The sequence below is a fragment of the Zophobas morio genome, unplaced genomic scaffold, assembly GCF_036711695.1.
Source record: "Zophobas morio isolate AGI-343-1 ecotype UQ-CSIRO unplaced genomic scaffold, CSIRO_AGI_Zmor_V1 ptg000012l, whole genome shotgun sequence".
Taxonomy (NCBI): domain Eukaryota; kingdom Metazoa; phylum Arthropoda; class Insecta; order Coleoptera; family Tenebrionidae; genus Zophobas; species Zophobas morio.
Window position 1 is genome coordinate 24,256,928 of NW_026972117.1, and position 26,077 is coordinate 24,283,004.

Genomic DNA, 26,077 nt, shown 5'->3' on the forward strand with positions numbered 1-26,077 from the left:
AAGAAAGAGAATAAAAAATAAGATGCAGTAGTAAAATATAAGCTGTTCTATTTGAAAAAACTGAAATATCGATATTTGAAAATTGTAACAATTAAACTATTTTTATAAACACTCTGTATATGAAATTTAACCTCATTTACACCACAACACAGAACGTACTTTTCTTTATCTCTCAACAAAACGTTGCAACACAGATGTTAAAAATAACCCTTTTGTGGCTTTTTGTGAAGCCTTCTATTGTTAATTTTTTTTTTTATTTTCAAAAATAAACTGTGGTTGTAAAGCCTAAGAGGAAGTCATTCAAAATATACAAAGCTATACCGGGTGTCTGGAAAAAGGCGGATTAAATCTTCAGCCTTGTGCATATAAGTAAGCTGGTAATGTTTTCAAATTTTGATCATTTTTTGTAAAAGTGAACCATCAGTACTTACTAAGATAAAAATGATTTTGGCAGTGACATACCCTCTAACAAAAGAGAGGGTGGGTGGGCGGGGCCGGTAGCTGCCAAGATAAGACTGATTTTGGAAAATGAGATACTCCTTAAGAGAAGAGAGGGCGGGTGGGCGGGGCCAGTACCTGCTCAGATACGACTGATTTTGGCAAATGAGATACCTTCTAAGAAAAGAGAGGGCGTGTGGGCGGGGATAGTACCTGCTAAAATAAGAGCGATTTTGGCAAATGATGTACCCTCTAAGAAAAGAGAGGGTGGGTGGGCGGCGCTAGTAGCTGGCAAGATAAGACTGATTTTGGCAAATGGCACCCTCTAAAAAAAGAGAGGGTGGGTGGGCGGGGCTAGTATCTGCTAAAATACCACCGATTTTGGCAAATGACATAATTAAACATGGTAATGAACTAGAGAAATATTAACTAAAAATTGTATTACTAGTTATTGTGATAATGAATGTGTTGTTTAGTTGCTAAACGCAGCAAAAGAACCAATTTTAAAATTTTTATAACCACCAAAATGTGAGAAGAATTTTTTTTATATTTTTCCCAGACTCACCCGACGGATTGTTAAGAACGTAGCGGAGAATTAATCCGCCATTTCCCAGACACCCGGTACAGGGTGTTCCATTTAAAAAAAAATAAGTTTTGTACTATGCCTTAAAAACAGAATTAATAGAAAAAACAAAAATTATAACAGCATATAGAATGTACGAAGTATATAAGTGACGGGAACAAAACTCAATAAATTTGTATATCGTATTTAGAAAGAACTTCCCTCGCTCCTGAAGTGCAGTGAAGCAGTTCTTCGAAAAATTTTAAAATTAAATAGATTTTCCAAATTTTATTTTTTTATGATGATGTCATCAACTTTTAGTAGGGACAAACTTGGATAGCTACAGTGTAATACTAATGACAACAATCTAGATCTCGAAAGTAAAAACAAAGGCGGATTCATAAATCACGCGTATAGAAGTATAAAAATTTCAAGGTGCAGTAATGAAAAACTTATATGATCAGAAACACTTGGTTGACGGTTTATCATTCCTAAAATACATTTCACAACAATCAGTCCAGTAGTTACAAAAATTATGTATCTAATAAAACTGCTAACGGACGGAAAAAGGAAACCTTTCATATTCCAGGGTTCAGTCGAGAAAAGATTGTGTAACAGGGGTGGAGAGAATGTTTCATTCAGACTTAAAAAATAGAGCACAAAATATTTATACGGTAAACAGTAGGTAGACATAATCCACTGTGAGAGGTGGAAATTTGCAAAACTTGAACATTAAAACTGTAGAGGAAAAAAGTGCCAGAGGGAATCCTGATGTCAAATTTCTCACTACTGTAAATACGAGGTGAACTCAGAAAACGTTGAAAGGTTATACTTTTCGTAAATAAGTAGAGGACAAACTTTATTTTACCTTTCATTTTGTTTTGTACATAAGATTCATGTATAGACCCATAAAACATACCCAGCGTTAAATATTTTTCAATTCAATATGAATAACTATGAGTTATTGAACATGAACGTAGCCATATTTTCCCAAGAGTTTTGGAAATAAATTCATTTAATATTAAATCGTGGCTCGTAAGAACGGCTAGATTCGGTATATTAAACTACAGACTTGTGAAAGCCTTACGGGCTTTTGTTGGCTACATTCATGTATCTAAAACTTCAACCGCATAGTTTGGGTAAATAGCTTCTCTCTAGAACTTTGTGCTCATTTATTTTTATTAAAAATGGGGGCTTTCGGATGCAAATAAAGCAACTCGTGTAACTATTATTATCAATTAAAACAAGGTTTCTTAATTACAATGCATTTATAGTGTTCTGGTTGAGTGTCCTTTCTAATTAAAGTTACAGTCAGAAATCACTCAACAAAAAGTTGAGGAATGTGTGGGATAAGCCTCTTTATAATTTTACTGTACACTTTGCTAAATTTTGCGTCTCAATGAAAATTTAATTAACTTTTCCGCTTGACATCGACGATGATTAGGTCTGACGGAAGTTCGCTCTGTAATACAGCGGCATTACTTTTTAATACGAAAGTCCTGAATTATGTTGTCGTAATAATATCTGGAACATAAGAATTCCATTAACTGGAGAAGAGTCACCGCAAAAATTCCCATTGAGAGGAACTTGGATCGGTTTTCTTGTCGCCTATCCTCTATCGTCCACTTAATTGCTTCAATTCCGAAATTGTTCGACATAATTTTAAGTCAACAAAGGGATGCCTGCTTATTAATTCGGTGGGTTATTATAGACCTCCAAGCACACCCTGCTCCTTTGTCCATATCAGATTTCATTAAAAAATTAATTGGATTTTTTATGCAGCCACTAAATTGGAATAATAACATGCTTCAAACATCCGACAACAATTACACATTTGTTGCGTCCATTACGCGTAAATTTTGCAATTGCCTTTTAGGTTTTTCGCCCGCTGCACATCCAACAAGTATCCGTTTTATTATTATTTTTCAATTCAATTTGCGGAACAAATTTTTTCCTTCCTCCTTCCGGCCCTATAATTTACTGTGTTCAATTTCAGCGAACGCCCCTTCGGCACGCAATTTTTATTCCACACACAAAACAACTATTACGCAACATCATTTAAAATAAAATTTTACAAGCGACACTCGCGATAAAATCCACCTTTATTAAATTCTCGTTATTATCTCGTGCTTTTATTGGGGATTAGGTGGATCTGACGACGCTATTTTCTCGGATTATGCTTTAAACTGACCTAATAAGAATGAAAAGTTTGCAATCTATCAGGAAATTTCTGATTTTAAGATTATTTAAGCGACGCCCGCTGTGCGACGCGCCTTCAACTTTTAATCTTCAAACTTTGGAGCTCGGATTAAAGTAAACGAAGGGATTCTGCCTTTTTTTATTGGAATATGCTTAATTATATTATTACACATCCAATGGAATCTGACTATTAACTTTTTATAGTTTAAATTTGTACGCATGTCTGTACAACAGAGTATTATTGAATGGCCAAAGTCAGTATCGTTTTACTGTTAATTATGTTTGAACGACTCAGAAACTTTTAATCCATTACTGCGGTTCTATTCTAATCCATTCTAATTACTAGGAGTAGTTATTATTTTTAATACTAATGACTCTACCAATCATAAAGAAAAATTAAGCTTATAATTATAGGAACAAAATGTAAGTAATTATGTGGCGGCCAGAAAAAATCCGCATTTATTTGCACATAATTTTAATTTAATTTTGGCTAAAAGGTAAGAACTTTGCGGAAGGTACAAAATGCAATCGCCTATGATTAACTAATGAATAAATAAATCCTGTACTAATTACATACTGAGCAAACTTGATAAATTTTGCATATTAAGCAGCTATTTAGACGCAATTTCCGGCATCCCAGAATCAAAATAAGCTCAGTAATTCATACTAATACTTCTTCTACAAAACGAAAGCCTTAAAAAATATTTAAACTGTTATATAATTAAAACTAAGTAGAAAACACGCAACAAGGAAATTACTTCCGCAGATATCACAGATACTCTAGCATATTGCACAAGATCTCTGAACAAACTTTTTCAGAAATTTGGGGTGCTTTAAATGAATTCGCAATACAGTCTAAAATTTGTAATGATAAGTGCATTGCTTGTGAGCCTTAAGGCTTGCGTCTGATCTGGTTTCATCCTATCTTAGATACATGGGGGACATCAACGCCGTTTCGGGAATTGAGAATTTTAAAAATATGAGATATATCGGTTTAAAGAGGTATATATTTCGAATGAACAAACTCGAATCCCGAGGGGCTCCTAATTTATACTTATTTATGTCTAGTGTATAGTTTATAATTAAAAAAATTATAAACTTCACCTATTTTTGGACCACTTTAAACACGACCGAAAGTTTTAGCATTAAAAAAAATAAAATATATATAATATAATAAATATGGAATAAAATTTTAACCACAAATAAATTTGTTTAAAACTAATTATTTTTAATTATCTGGAAAAAAAACAAAATTAGTATGAAACCTTGTTTTTTGAAGTAATAATAATTTTTTGCAAGGTTGTTACCGAGTTTTTGGTGGAGATCAAAGAAATCAAAAAAAATTAAATATGTCAATATTTTGTGTTCAAACGAAGCCCAGGTATTATTAAAAAGAAGAAAAGAATCCGCAACAGGTAAAAAGCGTAAGCGTAAGCGTCAATTTCCTTAGCAAAATTGGATATAACGTCATAAAATTTTGGGAGAAAAAATAGAAAAAAAATTATCAACATTTTGCACAATTGTAAATTGAATTTCAGACTACGGATTTGTTAAATGGAATTTATTTTTGTATTAATTTTTATACATTTCATTCAGAGACTTGGCTTTGTATCATTTTCAAATTGTCAGTATTCGCCTGTTTTTTCGATTGCTCACTCAATTTTTTCAATTGGGGATGTTTTTCATTAAGAAACTGATTGATTACGACATGTTTCGACTTGATTACATATTAACGTCATCTTCAGGGTTTTTTACAAGCTACGTACATGTATATTACAAAACATTTATGAAATTACAATGACTGAAATAGATAATTAACAAGCCCGAGAATTTTAAAGAATGGTGTAATTTTTTCGGAATGAAGTGGCGCAAAAAACTTTTTTTTAGATTTTTCACTTTTTGTTGTTTCGATTTCTCAATCTTACGATTTTTTGCCTTCTCGTTTTTAGAATTTTCGATTTTCCAATTTTTCGAAATTAATTTTTCAGTTTTTCGATATTTCGATTTTTCAATTTTCGATTTACCGGGTTTTTTAAGTTCAAATTTTTCAATTTTGAATTTTCCCATTTTTTAATCTTTAGCTATTTCGATATCTCAATTTTTCGATTTTTCGACTTACCGGTCTTTTGATGTTTCGATTTCGCTTTTTTTCAATTTTTTGATTTCCATTTCTCGATCACTCAGTTTTTCGATTATTCGTCTTTTCGATTTTTCAGTTTTTCAATTTTTGACATTTCTAAATTTTTGGATTTTTCGTTTTCTCAATTTCTCGATTAATCGATTTTTTAATTTTCCGATTCATGAATTTTTCGATTTCTCTGTTTTGGGATTTTTCAACTGCCGGATTTTTCAAGATTTCGATTTTTAAATTTTCAGAAATTTTCGACTTTGTTTTTTTGATTTTTTACTTACTCAGTTTTTCAAAATTTTGCGAGTTTTTAAATCTTACGTTTTTTAACATTTCCATCTATTCGATATTTTAATTTTTGGATTTTTGGATTTTGATTTTTTAGATTTTTAAAATTCCTGATTTTTCAGGTTTTAGGTTTTGACAATATTCCTTCAAAAATGAGACATCACATATTAAAAAAAAAATTACACTAGGAGCCCGAGCCCATTAGATTCTGTAAAATTCTTTCCAAATAAAGAACTCCATGGATCCTCGAGATTTTTTATTTTAAAAACAAAACACAAGAGGGTCCGAAGATTTTTTTATATTAAAAAAAACACGAGGCGCCTGCAAGACTTTTTGTTTTAAACACAAAAAATTAGTCTAAAGTTATTTAGGCAAATCTTCCCTCGGCTTTGAAATAAAAATATATTATTAGTACATGCTTAACTTTAATTGTTTATGTTTATACATCGAAAGAATGCGATGCAATTAAGCACGCAGCCAATTGTCTCCTCAAAACAGAGGAACCGATTAAAATTATTAATTAAGCTACAATACATCAAGTCGGTGTTATTATGACGGTTTTTATTTTATCATTTATTAAATATACGCGGACGCAACATTACTATATTCTAAAATTTTCGAGCCCCGGCGTCCTCCAGTGCTCGTATATTGATATAAAATGTGATAATCTAAAAACGAGAAGGTGAAAAATCGAAAGAAAAGCGTTAAATTAAAAATTGAAAAATCGAAATGTCGAAAAACTGAAAAATTAGTTCCGAAAAATTGAAAAATGGAAAAATCTCAAAACGAGAAGGCAAAAAATCGAAAGACTGAGAAATCGAAACAACAAAAAAGTGAAAAATCTAAAATTTAAAAATTCGAAAAATTGAAAAATTTTAAAAATCGAATAACTAAAAAATCAAAAACACTAAAAGTCGGAAAACCGAAAAATTTAAAAGTCGAAGTATTTAAAAGTCCCAAAATTGAAACAGATGAAAGATAAAAATACAAGATAATTTTTATATATTTCATTCCGAGGTTTCGTCTTGTTTTATTATCGAATTGTCAATATTCGTTAGTTTATTTGATTTCTCACTAACTCAGGTTGATAAAAACACCATTTCCCATTTAAAATCTACCCTTGATAAATTTAAATATTCATTTTTGTTAAAAAATAATGGTTTGTTTAAACTCCATTCATCCACTTTTATCTTAAGAAAAGTACTTTCTAAGTTGAAAATATTTTATTGTGTGATACTGCAACAAAGTTTCTACGTAAAGAAGCAAGAAAACTTAAGTACTTCTCCATTTTATTCTATCTGAGTGTTTAAGGAATTATGACAACCCGCAGAGCGAGGGGTACCGACAATACTTTTGAGTGCTATAGTACGTTTCCACCCCTAAAATGCTAAGAAGTGCGGGCAGTCTTTACCTGCCTACAGTGTATCAGACAAAGACAAACAGAAACATGCCATTTATCGCAATTGGTACAGTTTTGCAACATCTTGCCAAAAAATAATTCTATTGTAGGGATGTCGCCTTAAAATTCAGAAGGACGTAGTAATCTGCTTCCGGTTTCAATACTGAAAAGGTCGAACAAAAAAAGTTGTAGCCCTAACTGTTGCACGACTAATAGATTCCTGTATTTTCCAAATTAATATAAAGCTATTTAGTTCAGGTAATACACAGTGTAATATCATATTAAGGTATTGAGAGAAAAAAAGCTTCTCCCCCTCACTCATAAATAATAATCAATAATAGAGATCTGTAGTTTACCGATATTTTCAGTAACTCACCATCAGGGGACAGCGCCTCTCGAATCTTTAAAATAGACTTTCCTAAAGAGCTAAAATTGGCGCGCAGACGCCCCCCTTAAGCCTTAAATAATTTTCTAAATTTTAGGAATTTTCGAATCCAATGAGTACAAAAATGAGCTGACCGTTACACAACAAATTAGTGATATTTATAAGTTTTATTATTTTGACATGATTGTTAAAAAAATATTTAAACATTGAAAAAATCAATGTATAAACTATTCATTTATGGAGAATACAAAATATTTTCCATATTTATAACACAAATTGAAAAAACGAAGTCAAACAAATGAATTATTCAGTCCTGGTTCACGTAATTGCAGTAATTTAATACCAGATTGGACATTTCATAACAACCGAAATAGTATATTTATCCGAAATTTCGGTGTACTAGATGCAATCAAATTTCTCAATCAACCAAGATATTGACATGCACAGACACCTAATGAATAATAAATTAATTTTCGTCTGTAAATGTATTATTAACGTATTGATTATTAAGGTTGAGCCAACGCTCGCTGCAGGATATTTAGGCGTTCATACATCTTCACTCTGCAGTGAATAACGTTAATAAACTTAACACGACCCTTGTACCATAGTTGATATTACAACGTAACAAGTTATAAGAGGCTAAAACAACAAGCGTCAAAACTTCGATTCAACCACTAACAAGCTCATTGTTAGTCTGCTCCCACGGGGCGAAATTCCCAAAAACTCACCTGATTCTTGGTCTTTCCGCACATGACAGCCGTCGCCCTGGAATGATCCTTAAGCGATGCTAATTCTTCGCGGATCGAGAGAAGATCTGCCTCGTACTTGGCGTTCTTCTTCCGCGCGACTTCCAATTCTTTGTTGAGATTGGACACATCGCTTTTTAATAAACTGAGCTCGGTGTCTACTTGTTCGTGATTTTGCAGGATTACGGTGGAATTCAGGGTGTTCTGAACTTCAGACAGCTCAGTTTTTAATTCCGCCACCGCATTGGACAGCCATTTCACTGTCAAGTGATCGTTTTTTTCCTGGCGGGTGTGGGGCTCTTGACGCTGAAAGCTTCCAGACCGAATTTGCTCCATTTCGAGCCTGGAAAGAGGAAAGCGGTCAACACACAAATACGAGGCACAAAGGGAGGGCGGAGGCAAAATGTGGAAAAACAAAATCCTATTTTTACAAAATGGACAAACAAAGAAATTACGCGCTTCCAAAAAGGGGAATTAACGAAAGCGTGTTTGTAAAATAAAGAGATTGCAAAGGCTTGTAGAAGAGACGAACGGAATACGAGGGCCGGGCGAAAAATTTGCCCTTGGGCCACGTGATTTTTATGAGATATAATAATCTAAACTTTTTCCAAAGAATTATGAAAAATTTAAATTATCTTTTTAAATTAATTTATTTGATAAAAATGATTTATTGTAAAAAATCGGCATTGTTTAAAGTTTTTGCATGTGAAATACTTGTACTGGATAGGTGTCTAACAAAAATTAAAACCAGAGATTGCCAAGATGTGACGTGGACCTCATTTGACCGAACGTGACCCTTATCAACGAGTCTTAACCGTCACCTGTTGGTGCTTGTTTGAAATTAATTAAACAAATTACCACCATCAAATTAATTAACACTCACACACACAACCACGACTCAACTAATTACACATCACTATTTTTCATTTTTACTAAAAACAGTAGAGCATATAAGAGTACATGAAATTTTTCGTTCTCTCTGTTTCTGTCATGCCTTTATTACAAATTACCATTTAGTAATTATCAGTAATCTACTTAGGTGAGAAGGCACTCTGTGATTACACATATAATCTCCGAAACTACTGGACCGATTGTCGTCAAATTTTATATGTACGTCAGGAGTTCTGCACTAAAAAAAAACGCTAACTAGAATTTGCTTGTTCATTCCCACCAACAATTTGATGACGTCACCCTAAAATTTTGCATAGCAAATGGTATTTAAATTTTATAGAATAACATACTCCTGTACTTTGCAATTATTAATATTTATCATAATGATTACATAAATGCTAAATTAAATTATGAGAAGTATTTGCTTTCATGAAAATTTCCAGTTTAAGTAAGGTGTTGATCAGTAGCGGCTCGTGGTCTTTCCGTTAGGGGAGGCAACATTTTCGTTTCAAAATCAGCAGGTATTAATTAACATGTTCGCAATTACTTTTGTAAAAAGACAGATTCTTTATCCGTTTTTATGAAAACAATACAAATAACTCTGAGTCAGTAACATATTTCCACCCTTTTCGAATAAAAAACATTTAATTGCTTCTCACAAACCAACGAGAATGTGTAAAGACTACAGAATTTGCTTTATTAGCATAAATTTTAATTCATATGATCTAGGGCTGATTTAAATATATTAATCAATTAATTAATAAAGTTCTGCTCAAATCTGGGATGAGAGGTTCCTAAATCTTTGACATACAACTGTTCGTCGTAAGAAAACCGTGCTTAAATATTTAAACTTTATAAGAAATTCTACAATATCGTGAGAGATTCTTAGTTCCTATCAGCATTGCAAAACTGGCATTTTCATGGTCCTAATGTTTTCAACTTAACTTAAAAGTTTTAATACATAACCTTGGCAATGCACATGCAGTGAACACCTTTTCTCGCGTCTAATTAATGCACAACTAAATGCACGCTAAATGCATTCAGCATCCCTGTTCAGCATTGTGCAGTTTCACTGTGAGATTAAAAAATTCGATCCGATTGGCTTAAGGACGGTAGGCGTTGGTGCCTCCGCTGGCGCTTTGATAAACCACTGCTGACTATTGTCTTTCTCAAAAACATATTAGCACCACTGACTAATCATACTGAAGATATCCGTCTATCTGAGGCATGCCTCCGTCTGAAGTTGGCCTACACGGTGATGATCAGCGCTTATTCCTGTCGAAAGCGCGTACTTCAAAATATGTTACCAAGACGCGTTTTAATAAATCACAGTGTTCTATAAAAGTTATTTGCTATATCTTTAAAATATATTTGAAGTTGAGAGGTATTAAAACAAAAACTAATAGTCAATTTTTCCAGGGGAGGCACTGCCTCCCCTGCCTCCCCTGACGAGCCGCCACTGGTGTTGATTTTAAAACGCTATAAATACAAGTTTTGTAATCCATTTTTAATTATCTGCTCTTTTTTAATTTATACTTACGAGGCACTTCCGCAACGAAGTATGCTCTTTTATGCAGCACGATAAGATTGTAAGTAGCTCTTTAAGCACGTCTGGAGAGCGTAATTGACAAAGCTTACTGTGGCAACTCTCTTGGCCCTCGGCAAAGGGTAAAAGTGGTAATAAGTTCATAATTTGGTGTGAGGAATTCACGAGCCACGACTGTGTTTACGTGAAAGTTAGGTTTACAATCGAACTATCATTTCATTCATTCATTACAAGGAATTCCGCTAGCTGCTAATGTTATTCCAACAAAATTCAAATTTAAATTTAAATATTTCGCTTTGAATAGAAAATATCATTAATGAGTTTATATCGACTTTTTTGAGGGAATAAAGAAGTAAGTAATTTTGAATTAGTGTTCTATAAGCACTAATTTGGTTTGGTATCTGACAAAATTTGGAAAATTAAAAAAAATCCTAAATTAACTTGAAATGTCAAGTTAATTGATGGGGTTTTTGAAAAATGCTCAAAACTTTCAGACAGACAGATAAACTGACCGATCGAAGGGCAAAACTGCATTTTCGTATACGATTAATTGTTAAATGCTATGAAATGAAAACATAAAAAAATCATTCATAAAAAAATTGATCCAAGGTTATTTAGGCAGAACTTCAAATCGAGAGTCTTCAAAAAATTATAAAACCGAAAAATCGAAGTCCCAAAAGTAAAAAAATTGAAGAATTAAAATATCGAAAAAGAAAAAGAAATAGAAGTACCAAAAATCGAAGAATTGGAAAATTTAAAAATCTGAAATCGAAAAGTCGAAAAATCGAAAAAGCAAGAAATCGAAAAATTTTAAAAATTGAAAAATTGACAAATCGCAACATAGAAAAATTGGAAAATCAAAACCGAAAAATCGCATTACTCAGCAAAACATTGGTCTAAAAGGTTATTTGGACAGAACTTCAAATCCAGAGTCTTCGAAATATTATAAAACCGAAAAATCGAACTCCCAAAAGTCGAAAAATCGACATATCGAACAATCAAAATATCAAAAAATCGAAAAATTTTAAATGTTGAAAAAGAAATAGAAATATTAGAAAATCGAAGAATTGAAAAATTAAAAAATCTAAAATTTAAAAATAGAAAAGCTGAAAAGTCGAAAAATCGAAAAATTTTAAAAATTGAAAAATTGGAAAATTGTGAGAATCGAAAAACTGAAAAATCAAGGAATTTAAAAATTTCAAAACAGAAATGAAGAAAAATTTGAAAATTGAAAAACCGAAGAGTCGAGAAGAATTAAAAACTGAAAAATTTTAAATAAAAAAAATTCGAAGCACGAAACTGCATTTTCGTATACGATTACTTGTGAAATGCTATGGAAAGATAACATAGAAAAAAATCACTCTGAAAAAAATTGGTCTAAAGTTATTTAGGCAGAACTTCAAATCCAGAGCCTTCCAAAAATTATAAAAGTGAAAAATTGAACTCCCATAATTCAAAAAAATCAGCAGATCGAATAATCGAAAGCTAAAAAAATGGAAAAATTAAAATATCGAAAAGGAAATATAAGTATTAAAAAATCGAAGAATTTAGAAATTAAAAGATTAAACAACAAAAGGCCGAAAAGTTGAAAAATCGAAAAACCGAGAAATCGAAAAATACAAAATTAAAAAAATTGAAAAATTGAAGACTCTGAAAAGTCAAGAAATTTAAAAGTTTCAAAACATAAATGAAGAAAAATTGGGACATCGAAAGATCGCAACATAGAAAAATTTAAAAATCGAAAACTCAAAAAGTTGAGACGTCGAAAAATCGAAAAATTAGAAGTGAAAAAATTTAAATTAAAAAAAATCGATAAATTGAAGAATCGAACATTCAAAAATCGAGAAATCGAAACATCAAAAAATCGAAAAATTTAAAAAGCTAAAAAAGTAAAAAACTAAGAAATCAAAAAATCAACAATTAAAGAATCGAAATATTGAAAAAAAAAACAAAACTGAAATATCGAAAAATTGAAAAATCGAAAATCGATATATCGAAACATTTAAAAATCGAAAAATTAATAATTCTAAAATTGAAAAATCTAGAAATTGAAAAATCTGGCAACTGAAATCGAAAAATTGAATGAAAGAAAACCGAAAAATCAAAAAGTCGAAGATCCAAGGCCGACCGAAGCGGAAAACTGCATTTTCGTACACGATCAATTGTGAAATGCTATGGGAAAATAACATAAAAAAATCATCTGAAAAAAATTGGTCTAAGGTTTATTTAAGCAAAAGTTCAAATCCAGAACCTTTGAAAAATTATAAAACCGAAAAATCGGAAGATCATACAATTAAAAGTTCAAAAAATCGAAAAATTAAAATATTGAAAAAGAAAGAAACATTAAAAACATCCATGAATTAAAAAATGAAAAGATCTAAAATTTAAACAACAAAAGGCCGAAAAGTTGAAAAATCGAAAAACCAGGAAATCGAAAAATCTAAAATTTAAAAAATTGAAAAACTAGGAAAACTGAAGAATCAAAAAACTGAAAAATGAAGAGGAAAATTGGGAAATCGAAAAATTAAAAAATCGCAACACTGAAAAATTGGAAAATCGAAAAATTGAAAAACCGAAAAATCGAAAAATCGGGAAATTGAAAAGTCGAGAAGTCGAAAAATCGAAAAATTGAGAAATCCAAATAGTTCAAAATCGAAAAATAAAAACTGAAGAGTTTTAAATAAAAAAAACTCGATAAACAACTGACCGACCAAAGCGCAAAACTACGTTTTCGTATACGATTAATTGTGAAATGATGTGAAATGAAAACGTAAAAAATCACTGAGAAAAAAATTGGTCTAAGGTTATTTAGGCACAATTTCAAATTCGGCGTCTTTGAAAAATTATAAAATATATACAGGGTGAATTACTAAGCGCGCGTTCCACAATACCTCATTAATTACTAATGTTTTTTTAACTCTACAGAGTTTTTAAAGATTAATACACAAATTGATTTTTTTTTAATTAAACACCCTCTATATTTTTACAAATTCGATCGACCACTGGTCATGTAAAGTCTCACAGTTTATTTTCAAAATTCCGATGCGACGTTGCCACGTTGCTCCAATTTTTTTGAATTTTTTTAGAAACAGTAGGATTCACAAAAAAATTGCAGAAGGGTTATTTTTAAAATCTGTTACAATATTTTGTGGAGAGATAAATAAAGGTACGCGTTTTGTTGTAGTATAAATTAAATTTTCATATACCGGAAGTTTAAAAAAATAATTATTACAATTTTCAAATATCGACATTCCAGTTTTTTCAAACCTAGATGCCTACGGTAAAAACTCAAGGCGGATTCATAAACTACAAGTACAGGATGTTATTTTACAAAATTTAAATGGTGCTTACTATGCAAAATGTCGAATCTGTTTAGCAAACATCGACACATACAACAGACGAAAGACGAAAAGGGGACCTAATTTTTCATATTCTAGGGGTCATGAAACGCCCAGAAAACATGAATTAAATATTGCAACTGTGAAAAAGCTCGGTTAGCTGTAACAAATACTTGAAATATAAAATTTCGAGAGCTTTTTGTACCTGTGATCAAACAAAATAAGCAGAAACTCAAATGATCTTTCAAAACAACAAATCAAAAATGTTTTAGCAGTAATATATCATGTACACTGTATTATGTGTCAAGTTTTTCAATTTCAGTTTATCGGGATGGTTTTGTACGGGCTGGATTTTAACGATTTTTGTTGTGTACGGATTTATTCGCACTTTATGTCAGTTTGTAAAGCTGTTTCTCTTTCCTAGTCGTCGAATTATTTTCACTACTACACACCTACTTCAAAAACCACCGATCTGCCAAATACCTACATTCATGCTATCTTGTTTGTACATTTTGCCTCCGCAGCGAAGTCCGGCGCAAATAGAACCGACCCAAACAAACGACACTTGAGCATTTTTTTATTCAGAGCGCCAGAAGCGATCGGGTCGTTTGAATTTTGATGCGAATTGGAGAAAGGCTGGAATTTTTCGATCCAATTAAGAATATTATCCACTGTGCAGATATTGACAGGATTAGCTTCGAATCGATGTCAAAATAAATTGCGTTTAGCTTTGGAGCTCTGTGCTTTGAAATTCCGTACGTACGCCATCCGAAATTAGTTGGGGTTTACTATTGCGGCATTTTTCTCGTGGACACCGATGAATTCTGTCGAAAATGAATAACAAGGGAACAGGTTAGGCCGCCGGGTGCACCCGGCGTCTTCAACAGAATTTATCTCATCTGGAAACCGTCTATAAACGAGTTTAGAAGGTCGAATTGAAGGCTTAATTAAGGAGGGGTGCTGCCTCAAGATCTGGTATATGTTATCAATGGATTACTGTTGAAACGGAAAAGTTATGCAGTTAAGGGGAAACGTATAACATGTTGAAGCAGGAAATAGGAAGTAGCGGCGGAGCTCGAGTTTTCTCGGTCTGGTTGTATTTTTAAATTATTAATCAATAGAAGAACTCTTAATCCTGTTTACGTCTCTAAATGCAGAATTTTTAGAATCGTGCAGTTAAAATTAGAAGTATTCGGGTTACGTTCGGTTTATTCCAAATTTATTGATCTACAAAAAATACATATGTAATAAAGGTGTAAAACTAAAATAAACGATAAACCAGACACTATTGATCTGCTTTACGTTGGGAAATGTATACGAAGTCATAATATACCGTTTTAAGGGCCCGTTAAAAACACATAGAAGTCCGAAGGTATCATTAAATATATACTATTCCATACAATTAATGACCTACGGTCGAACTTTTATAGTACCTATATTGTAGTGACTATAATGTTTTTTGGACGGCAAAACATACGACTGTGTTGATTTGATAAATATAAAAGCATCGTATACGTATCCAATTGTTCATTCCAATCACAGTACATGTGTTCTCCGGAAAGCTCAGAAGAGCTTTGCGATGTTCAGTTTATAGTGCTCTTGTACGACGATTTAGTAAGCAATACACATAAGCCAATGACTTTACTACCAAATTTGTATGGAACTATGGATAGAAAAAAATTGGTCGAAGGATGTTTCGACAGAACTTTCCCTGCTTCTGAAGTGTAGCCCAACAAAATATCGAAATATCGAGAAATCGAACAATCAGCATATTGAAACATCGATAAATCGAGAAATTGTGAAATGAAAAAATTTAAAACATCAAAAAATTGAAAAACTGAAAAACTGAAATTCGAAAACTTTAAAAATTTAAATATTCGGAAAATCAAACATTTTAAAAATCTAAAGACTGAGCAATCGAAAGATCAAAAAATCGAAATATCGAAAAACTGAGAAATCGAGAAATCGAAACATCCAAAAATCTAAGAATTTAAAAATTGAAAAATCTAAAATTTAAACATCGAAAAATTGAAAAATCGAAAAGCCGATAAGTCGAAAAATCGAAAATCCGATAAATCTAAAAATCCAAAATTTAATAGAAAAATTGGAAAATTTAAGAATCGAAAAACTGAAAAATCAAGAACTTTAAAAATTCCAAAATTCAAATGAGGAAAAATTGGGAAATCGAAAACTGCAAAACCGAGAAATCGAAAAATTGAAAAAGCTCAAACATCGAGAAACGAAACATCAAAAGATCGAGAAATCGAAAAGCCGTAAAGTCGAAAAATAGAAAAAATGAGGAAAACCTAACATCAAGAAGTCGAAAAATCGAAAAATTGGGAAACTGAAATATGTAAACCAAAATCTAAAAATTAAAAATTGAAAAAATTGAAAAATTCAAAATTAAAAAAATCGATAAATTGAAAAATCGAAAAGAAAAAAACCAAAACTGAAATATCGAAACACTAAAAATCGAAAAATTGAAGATTGAAGAATGAGAACATTGAAAAATCGAGAAAGCAAAACATCGAAGAATCCAAGAATAAAACTATTGAAAAATTCCAAAATTGAAATATCAAAAACTTGAGAAACCGAAAAATCGGGAAATCGAGAAATTGCAGCCCGTAAATCGAGAAATTTAAAATATCGAAAAGTTGAAAAATCAAAAACTTGAAAAATCGAAAATTCGAGAATTCGAAACATCAAAAAATCGAAAAGTCGAAAAATAGAAAAATCGAAAAGTCGAAGATTGAAGAATGAAAATATTGGAAAATTCCAAAAGTGAAATATGGAAGACTAAAAAATCAAGAAATTGAAACATTTAAAAATCGAAAAATTGATAAATCTAAAATTTAAAAATCAAAAAAATTGAAAAGTCTAGAAATTGAAAAATCGAAAAACTGAACAAAACAAAATATTGAAAAATTCCAAAACTGAAATATCGAAAAATCGAAAAATAAGAAAAATATTGAAGAATGAAAACATTAAAAAATCGAGAAATCAAAGCATCGAAGAATTGAAGAATAGAACTATTGAAAAATTCCAAAATTGAAATATCGAAAAATTGAGAACCTGAAAAATCGAGAAATCGAAGTCGAAAAATCGCAACCCTAAATCGAGAAATTTAAAAAATCGAAAAGTTGAAAAATTAAAAACCTGAAAAATTTTAAACTCGACAAATCGAAACATCAAAAAATCTAAAAATTGAAAAATCGAAAAATTGAAGAAAAGATAATATTGAAAAATTCCAAAACTGAAATACCGAAAAATTGAACAATCGGACAAAGATTGAAGAACGGGAAAATGGAAAAATCGAGAAATCGGAACATCGAAAAATTGAAGAATCGAACTACATATTGAAAAATCCAAAACTGAAACATCGAAAAATCGAAGCCCACAAATCGAAAATTAAAAAAAAAAATTCCAATATCAAAAACTTGCAAAATCGAAAAATTGAATAATCGAAAAACTTAAAATTTGTAAAAGTCAAACATCGGAAAACAGAAATAAAAAAAAGAATAACTCGAGAATTTGAAAATTGGAAGAATTGAAAAATTGAAAACTTAGAAATTGAAAATCTGAAAAATGCCTAAACTGAAATACGAAAATTGAGAAAACAAAAGTTAAAAAATCGAGAAATCGAAAATTGGAAAAATTGTTAAATACCTTATATATCTACAATGTCTAGAATAAAAATTCAACACGGATTCCTAAACCACAAGATCAAGACGATGTTACTTTTTAACATTTAAAACAAATTTGTTCGACATCATCAATTCCTGCTTAACGGATAAATTTTGATTCGATTTACCAAGCTTCTAATAACCTTGAAAGGTATGCAAGATTTCAGAAGAATCGATGTTGCAATTTTAAGATAAATTATAAAATGTTATACAATTTTGATTTGTTTTCCGAATGCTGAGGTAAAAACTCAACACGGATTCATAAACCACAAATGGAGGAGTCCATTATATGTATATATGAGTATTCATTATAAAATTTAAATAATATTTACTATTGTAAAATATGTGATATTCGTTACATACATACAAAATTTGACAAATAAAAATCCAGATAGACGGCAGACAGACATACAGATAGACAGACAGACAGACGAGAACGGGAGACCTATTTTTCCGTACTCTAGAAGTCATGAAACGTGTCACGAAAATATGAAGGTCGATTACAATACTTCCTTAACTTACGCTTGGTAAGTAAAAAGTTTTATATTTTCGATACGAGAAGCGAATATAAAACCTATGAAACGGTACAAATTTATTCTAATGTTTCTTATCCATAATTGAATAGACATTTCGTGTTTTTAAACAATTTTCCAAGATATAAAACGTATCTAAATTTAAAAAAATAATCCCGAAAATTGATTATAATACTGTTATAAATTCATAGTCCACATTTGACTAAGTTGTCGGTGTTCTCTTCATATCCCTGTTTTTAACAATGCATTATTTAGAAGGTAGAAAGTTGATGAGATGAACGTTTCCACCAATACATGCAGATATCATTTATCTACTACTAAATGATCTATCCACGACAATAACTAAAATATATATACTGCATTATTAATCTTGATTAAGTCGGAAATAGTATTCCTAATATTCTTGACATGATGCAGGTCAGTATATATAATATAACCACAGAAGGATAAATGACGTCATAACTGACTCTGAAATAATTCTTAAGGGAGATCTGAATATTTTTTAACTGCTTTTGAAACATTAATGCAGCCACTGCGACACTGTAAACTCATTTTTCCCAAGACTAAATAAAATATGAAAGTACAGTTGTCGTTGAAAACTGGACCGCTTCAATAGTGTAAAAAATATCAATTCAATGCAACCAATATCGAACGTTAATAATCTAGTTTCCAATCCGTGCCGTACACAGTTTAAAGAGAGTAAATAACAGAATTACGATTGACCGACTGAGGGTTAACAAACATAATTTTCTAACAGAATTACCTCCCTCAGTAAAACCACTTTTTTGCAAATAGATTATAAATGAAACATATTTCTCATGTAGTTTTAAAGGCACAACTTCAAATTTTTAATTAAATAGTAATAATCCTTCAACCCCGAAATAATTTTGGTAAGGAACCGTCAAAACTGCCCCCGTTATCGATTACTATATTGTAAAATTAAGTGGAACCCTTCTCCCACTCCGTTTCAATTTCCCTTAAAACAAACACGAAACGGAACAATGAATTTGGGCCAACTTGAGTGAGAATAATACCAACAGTCGAAATAATAAATACCTACACCACACCGAAATCAAATTAACGTTAAATCAGCCGGAGTGTTTCCCCACTTAACTATTTCGAGCCTAAGCACTCAGTGAATAAACTTTTGGCGTACATAACGAGTAAATATAGACAAAGTTTCTGGGTAGCTCCTTATTACACTTTGATCCCTTTTAAAATCTGCTTCTGTTAATTCACTTAATCTTATGATAATTGATTCATAAGCTCGAACGTGGAAATAATTTCATGCTCAAACAATCCTTCAGAATTGGATGGATTCTGTTCAATTGTAGAGAAATAATACGAATTTAAAGTCTTCAAACTACCGTATTTGGCAGGGAAAGTCTGTCTGCTACTGTGTTCTTACGGATACTTAACTTGTTTCGCCTGCGATATGAAGACGTTATTATAAAGGCATTTTCCGGGTGAAATGCCCTATCTCATGTTGTGTTTTTTGGGGCTGTGCTGCTTCAGCAGTTTCATAAACTAAATATAATGTGAAGCTTAGAGAGCTTTCTATTGATCTTTCTAGTTCATAACGGAAATAATCGACTTCAATATACACCACAATAAAGCTTTGTAACGCTACTCTTAAAACCCTCTAAATAACTAAATCGTCACAAACAGACGCTGTGTTTTCTGTTTCAATTGGTTTAGAGGAAATCTCGACGCTACTGTCTCTGAACGAAAGGTTGTAGCAATTTAATCTTAGAGATGTCAGATCTCAGGAGTATTTATTATATTTTTAAAGAATGTTTTCATGATACAAAGTCGTTTGTTACTCACGGAAATAACAAATGCAGATATTCTTTTCTTTCTTCCTTACGTTCGCTATAAAACACTGCAAGGATCAGAGAATTTTTCTTTTAATTATTTACGTCGAAATATCTAGGATTTCTATTTCAAAAGCAATAGCTGTGTAATGAGATCTGATTTCTGCTTTCTTTGTATTTTCTCTGTGTTTGAAATTTATTGAACAACTAATCTAATTAAAACTTGTCCTTCCCTCCAGAGAATTGATGACGCCACCTCTTGTTACGTTGAATATGCAGCCTAATATTCTCATTTATGTATACCTACTTGTGGATGAATAATAACCCACTTTATTGATTAACTTTTGTCCTACCAGATATCTGTGTTTATTCTTATTAGATCAACTAGATGCCATAGTTATATTAAATCAAGTTTTACTTTATTTTTAAAGGATAGTAAATAACTATACAGGGTGATTTCGAAATATATGCAATAATTGTCACCACGGCAACCCGTACCGTAGTAATCTGGAAATATAGAAAAAACAAATTAAAAGTCGAATGTACATTTTCGCGGTAAATTACACAACGTGAAGAATCATCGGGCTTCAAAGCTTGCACGTTTTGAACGTGGTATGGATCTAAGCCTTGTTCACCGCGTTCCAAAATTTGTTCTTCAGTTTGCAGTATTCTTTCGGTTCTATCACCGCCACGATTTTGAGTTTGAGGTTTGAAGGTACCATGGTCTCAGAGATGATGTACCACTGATGTAAATATACGCGCACACGGAATCGCGCGTACTTAATTACAGACCAACTGGGTGTATATTCGCGTTTTTATAGAGAATTGGAGTATTGATTACAAATTAATAGTGTTATCCTTCTTTATTGAAGGTATGTGACTAAATATAGACACGAAGAAGGGAGTGGTTATTTGTATAAGTTGTCAAATTGCTACAGTAATGATGGTTACTGATTAGTGCTCTATTTGAAATCAATTAAATGTTCTTAACTCAAGTTCTTTCGTCATTATTTTATTGACAACCAACCACAACCATAAGTTATAACCATTCTCTCGACTAACGTTTTCTATACTTCGGTCATGCAACCCACATCATAAAGCTGTTCATTACGGAAAAGAGCTAACCGTCCACGTCGCGTTCAATTAAACTCTGACAAGTGGTCTTTTATATTTAGTAATTCACATTTGAAAAAAATAATCATTAAATACTAAAAATGATTGATGGACTAACACTGGCGTCGGTAAACACAACAGCACTGGCTTTTAGTTTGCAAAACTGTTCAAGAACCTGTTAAAACCGACTAAAACAAAACAAATCACACGTCAGATAAATTCAAACCCACTGCAGACCGAGTTGATGAAAAATTATATCTGCCAGGCGGACTGGGGAAAATTTAAAAAAGTATTGGTTGAAGCGGCAACGGAGTGAAACGTTCGGATATGTTTAAAAGTATTTGAATGAAGAAAAGAGATGTAAACGGAGAATGGCACCATCAATCAGTTTGAGGTTTTATTTCAAAGAAAAATTGTAATTTCAGCAAAAACTGCGGAAACTTTTATTTATTTTAGCCCCACCTTGAACACCTTTGGCAAAGCACGAACGGGGAGAATAAAGGTGACAGTAATGATCCACGTCTGGGTGATATTCGATAATGGAAACTATTTGTGTTTACTGAAATAACATTCTTTACACGCATACCACCAACCGCCTTCATTTAGATCTGAATTACGAGATTAATTTTATTTTATTAAAAGCAAGTAATAGGCAGCGCACACGCAACGTGCATACGTAAGGGTGATTCCATACAAAATCGAGCAGTCATTTCTAATTTAGACGTTTTAAAAATGGAAAGATTAGATAATTTTTGGGGTTACAAATAGGCAGCAAATTTTATTATTTCCTGGTTGTGACATTATTTACAAGGGATTGCGGAAAAGTTGTAAACTTTGACGTGCCAGCTCCAACTATTCACTTCATGTTCAATCTACCGCTCCGCATATCTTCGATGATATTTGATACTTGCTTCTCACAGATGTTGACTGTATTTTGCGCTTCGTTTGATGATGGACTTGATTAGTTACAAACTTGACAATTTATGTCAAATTTATTCAGCGCGACTCGTGCAAAGTGTTTACAATCTGGAATCTCATAACCAAAAAAGCAGTCTAAAAACGAAATTATGTGCTCTCCCGCTTGAGCTGAAATTTTATGACATCCATTTTCTGTTTCAAATCGAAAAATAAGAAAGGTAAATAAAGAAGTTTTTATTTACAGTATGAATATTTTCACAGTATGTACTTTAATGTACAAATTATGTACATTCATCCGCTGTTTACCTTTGAGTTAATATTAAATGTTATGTTCTTGAAATGTTCTAATTTGTTTACTTTTGACATATTTTACGTCTCTATTTAGGCATTCACACAGTAAGGAAAATACTATTAAATTCATGAAATTAGAGTTCCAGAGGTCGAACATAAAGTCGTAAATGACAACGTGCGATCTCGTCTGTGTGGTCGCGCGTCTCAACACACCGTGTGATCCCGCATTAATAAAACCTGTGATAAGTAATAATAACCATGGCCTTACGATAAGCGAACTGTGAAGTATTCAAATTCAAATTTTTCAATTCAGTCAATTTTTTGTCTGTAAGAATTTTTCATAAGAATAAGTTTTTTTTAATTTCTGTAATTCACTTATTTTTACAACGTACTGAGTAAAGAATTTATATGAAGTAAACATTTCTTGCTCTACTAACTAATATCGGTGTCACTGCGACGACAGGACGTTATCAAATACACACTGGATATAGCAAAAAAGTAATTTTTAATATTTAAAAAATTATTCGAAATTTAGTGTTATAATTATCAAAACAATTTTTTTATCTCGCTCTATTTGTATCAAATGTATCAAAACTTACATTCAAAGATAATGTGTCTTGGTTATATCGCATCATTTAGATTTTTTATTTACACCGTTGCCATGGAAACCGCGCCTCTAGTCGCTATAATCGGCTGGAATCGAGTCACATTTGAAACAGTGCGCGAGTGAAATTGTTTGATTTTAAATAAAAATAATGAATCCATCTTGAGTTATTATCCTAGACCTTCAGACTTTTGGAAAAACGATGAAAATTGTATAAGAACATTTCGCAATTTAACTTTGAAAGTGCAAAACCGAAAGCTGTCTTCGACCAATTTTTTTTCATGTATCACAAACAAAATTTAGCAAAATCAAATTTTATAATTTTTCAAAGAAGTGGAATTTGTTGGATCGTACTTCAGTTGTGCCGCTGTCTTCCACCCATTTTTTACATTTTCTTTAATGACGTCACTGAGTTTTAAGTGTTAATGACTAAAACTTTTTATTGAGAATTTTTGATTAGAATGTATTCTTTACACATCTAAGGCTTGTGTAATAAACGTTTATTATTTGTAATGCGTATAGATATGCTACCCATGCAGATATTCTAATTAGTGGAAAATGAAGCTTCTAACACGTAGTATACAGTTGTACCATTTTACATAAATCTAACTTTTCAAACATCTGGATTGAATAATATTTAAAAATGTTGATAATAATTATCGACCGATTAGTATAATCCCAACGCTTTCTAAAATATTTCAAAAACTTCAACATTGAAACTTAAAATATCGTAAGTCCATCGCTACGTAGTTTCTATTTTGAACGGTCTACGCTTACAAATCTGTTAATAACAACTGATGGTATTATCGAAGCTTTTGCTTCTGGTTATGAAATTATTGCATCCATATATACATACTTTATAAAAGCTTTCGATTCTGTTATTCAATCAAATTTCAAATTTAATCTTAATTCAGAATTTTGCAGTACGTTTCAGCAGGAAAATCTGTCATTCACTGGTCGTACACTTTGAGATAAAACTCATATTTAAAAAAATAATAATAACTGCAATAATTATATTATTTAAGTCTTTAGTTCGGTCATGTTTAGAACATAAAGTGTTTGTGCATCTCACTAAATAAGTTTCATTATATAGATAAGTTTTCATGGCATTGAACTTGTCTTTTTCTATTCTTTTTTTGCAAATGATTGGTGGTGATAAAATTATATTATTAAAATATTGATAACTAAAGCACATTTTTCGTTAAGCATGCATTATATGCACAATTAAAGTTTTGTAGTAAAATTATAACTTTAGAAAGTCTTTTGCATCAAGGACCATAAATGTTAAATTTGGTCCCGTCTTTAACTGAACTATTATTCGCTTCAGGTGACACCAGTATAAAATCTGGAAAATCGTCTATAATACGATGTTTGAAAAGTTTTGAAAAATCGTAATTTTCTCAAGAAACTTTTTTATGACTAAATCGTAAAGTGGTACTTTTTAAACGTTATATTGCAAAATTCAGGAAAGAAACAGTAGTTTGACGTTGTCATATCGGCGTAATGGCCACTGACATAGATATTCTAATTAGTGTAAAATGAAGCTTTAAACAAATATTATACGACTGTGGCATATATAAAACACTAGTTTGCATACATCCACTATAAACCAAGTGCATATAAAAATTTAATGAACAAAAAACTGAAATTCTGCGAATCTTAAAAATCCTGTTAATTTGACATGTAACACCTGATAAAAACCCTAGCGATTACTGTCACGTCCACGAAATTTTCCAAAGTTGGTGTTTAGGGCCGAAAAGTTGCGGCGCCGTAAAACATAGCGCAAACTTCCGCAAATTGAATTTGCCAAGTCTCCTTCGGCTAAATTGGTGGAGGCGCTCAAGCATCTGACAATTTTTCGTCGACCGCCGAAGTCGCTTCGATTTATCCGGAATCTGGTCCGCATTCCCGGCCAATTCCCGGAAGAATCGTAAAGCGTTACCTGAGCTTCTGCATCTCGTCGCGGACGTCACCCAGCTCCGCGCTGGACAGGACCTTCCTCCGCAGGTCGTCCGCGATGCTCGCCAGGTCCTCTCTCCGTCTGTCCAAGAGCGTAGTCACTTGTTTGCTGAGCACGCGCAACTGTTCCTCCAGGGCACTAGATTCACCACATGCCGAGCACACGCCGACCGCCACCAACGCTGCCACCGCCCACAGTCGCATCTTCTTGCAGTTTGCCAGGATACGAACTGAGTTGCGGAGAACCGAAAACGGTTTTATACGGGTGGCGGGATGAGGGCGCAAGCGCCGGCCGCCAGGTGTTACGCGATTGTTGCTCGTTTTCAGCGTAAGTATGCTTTTGATACATGGAGTTTTTTATTTTGGTTACCTACCTGTGGAGTACGGAGGGTGGCCGCAAGGAGCTCGATATTGAGAGCCACTTTTCACCTGCTTGGCAGATGGTGCAATGCAGTCGCCCATTAGAAAATAACAACCCGTCAAGCCGGGGCGACGGGTCACTTTTTAAAAAGTGTTTATGCCTGGGCACTCGCCAGTTGCGCCAATAAATGAGCTCGGTTCCTAGAAGAAATTTATGGTATTTTTGTAAAAGTACATTTAGCTCATTGCAACTTCGTGTTTTATTTCTCGCCCGTCAGTAGAGGGAACAGATGTATGCGTGACCCAGATGGTACACATTGTCTTTCTAAAGGTACCCATTTTTCATGTGTCAGAAAAATTTTGAAACAAATTGACATTCTAATTGATTTAATTAATATTTTGGTCTTTCTTTCAACAAAATCCCAATTTTGTTAATTTTCAAAATGAGTCAAAACTAACTCGGTAAGACAAAAAGGAAAGATTTTATTAAGACGTTTTTTTCTTTAGGTATTTTTACGAATGTGGTTATATTTAGTCTTTTCTCGTTTTACTATTATTATTAGTATTGCACAGTGGCGGCTCGTGACTGTCTGATGTGGTGAGGCGATGATAGAAGTTTGACAATAATAGTAATATTACTTGGTCTTACTAGTTAGTAATGATAGAAGTCTTGCCTGAATACCGGTCATTCCCGGGTCAGTGGTAGGTCCTAATAATAATAATAATAATAATAATAATAGTAATAACACCCATAACACATTGAATCAACAATGTTTTTACAAGTCAAAATTTTGTTGAAAGTAGCACTTTCTTGGAGGGATTCGGAAATAGTTGTTGTGTTCTTTTCTAAATGTTTTAAGCCCATGGAATTTTTAATGTGTA

The 26,077-nt window shown here is 32.2% G+C and overlaps 1 protein-coding gene across 1 annotated transcript in view; it reads right to left on the reverse strand.

Annotated features, from left to right (window-relative positions):
- Positions 1–25,184, reverse strand: part of LOC135128056 (protein scabrous) — a 55,085-nt gene extending 29,901 nt beyond the window's left edge. The window contains 3 exon segments of the mRNA XM_064054867.1: positions 8,128–8,488; positions 24,819–25,127; positions 25,129–25,184. Of these exon segments, the coding sequence (XP_063910937.1) occupies positions 8,128–8,488; positions 24,819–25,127; positions 25,129–25,184 (726 nt within the window).
- Positions 25,185–26,077: the final 893 nt, after the last annotated feature.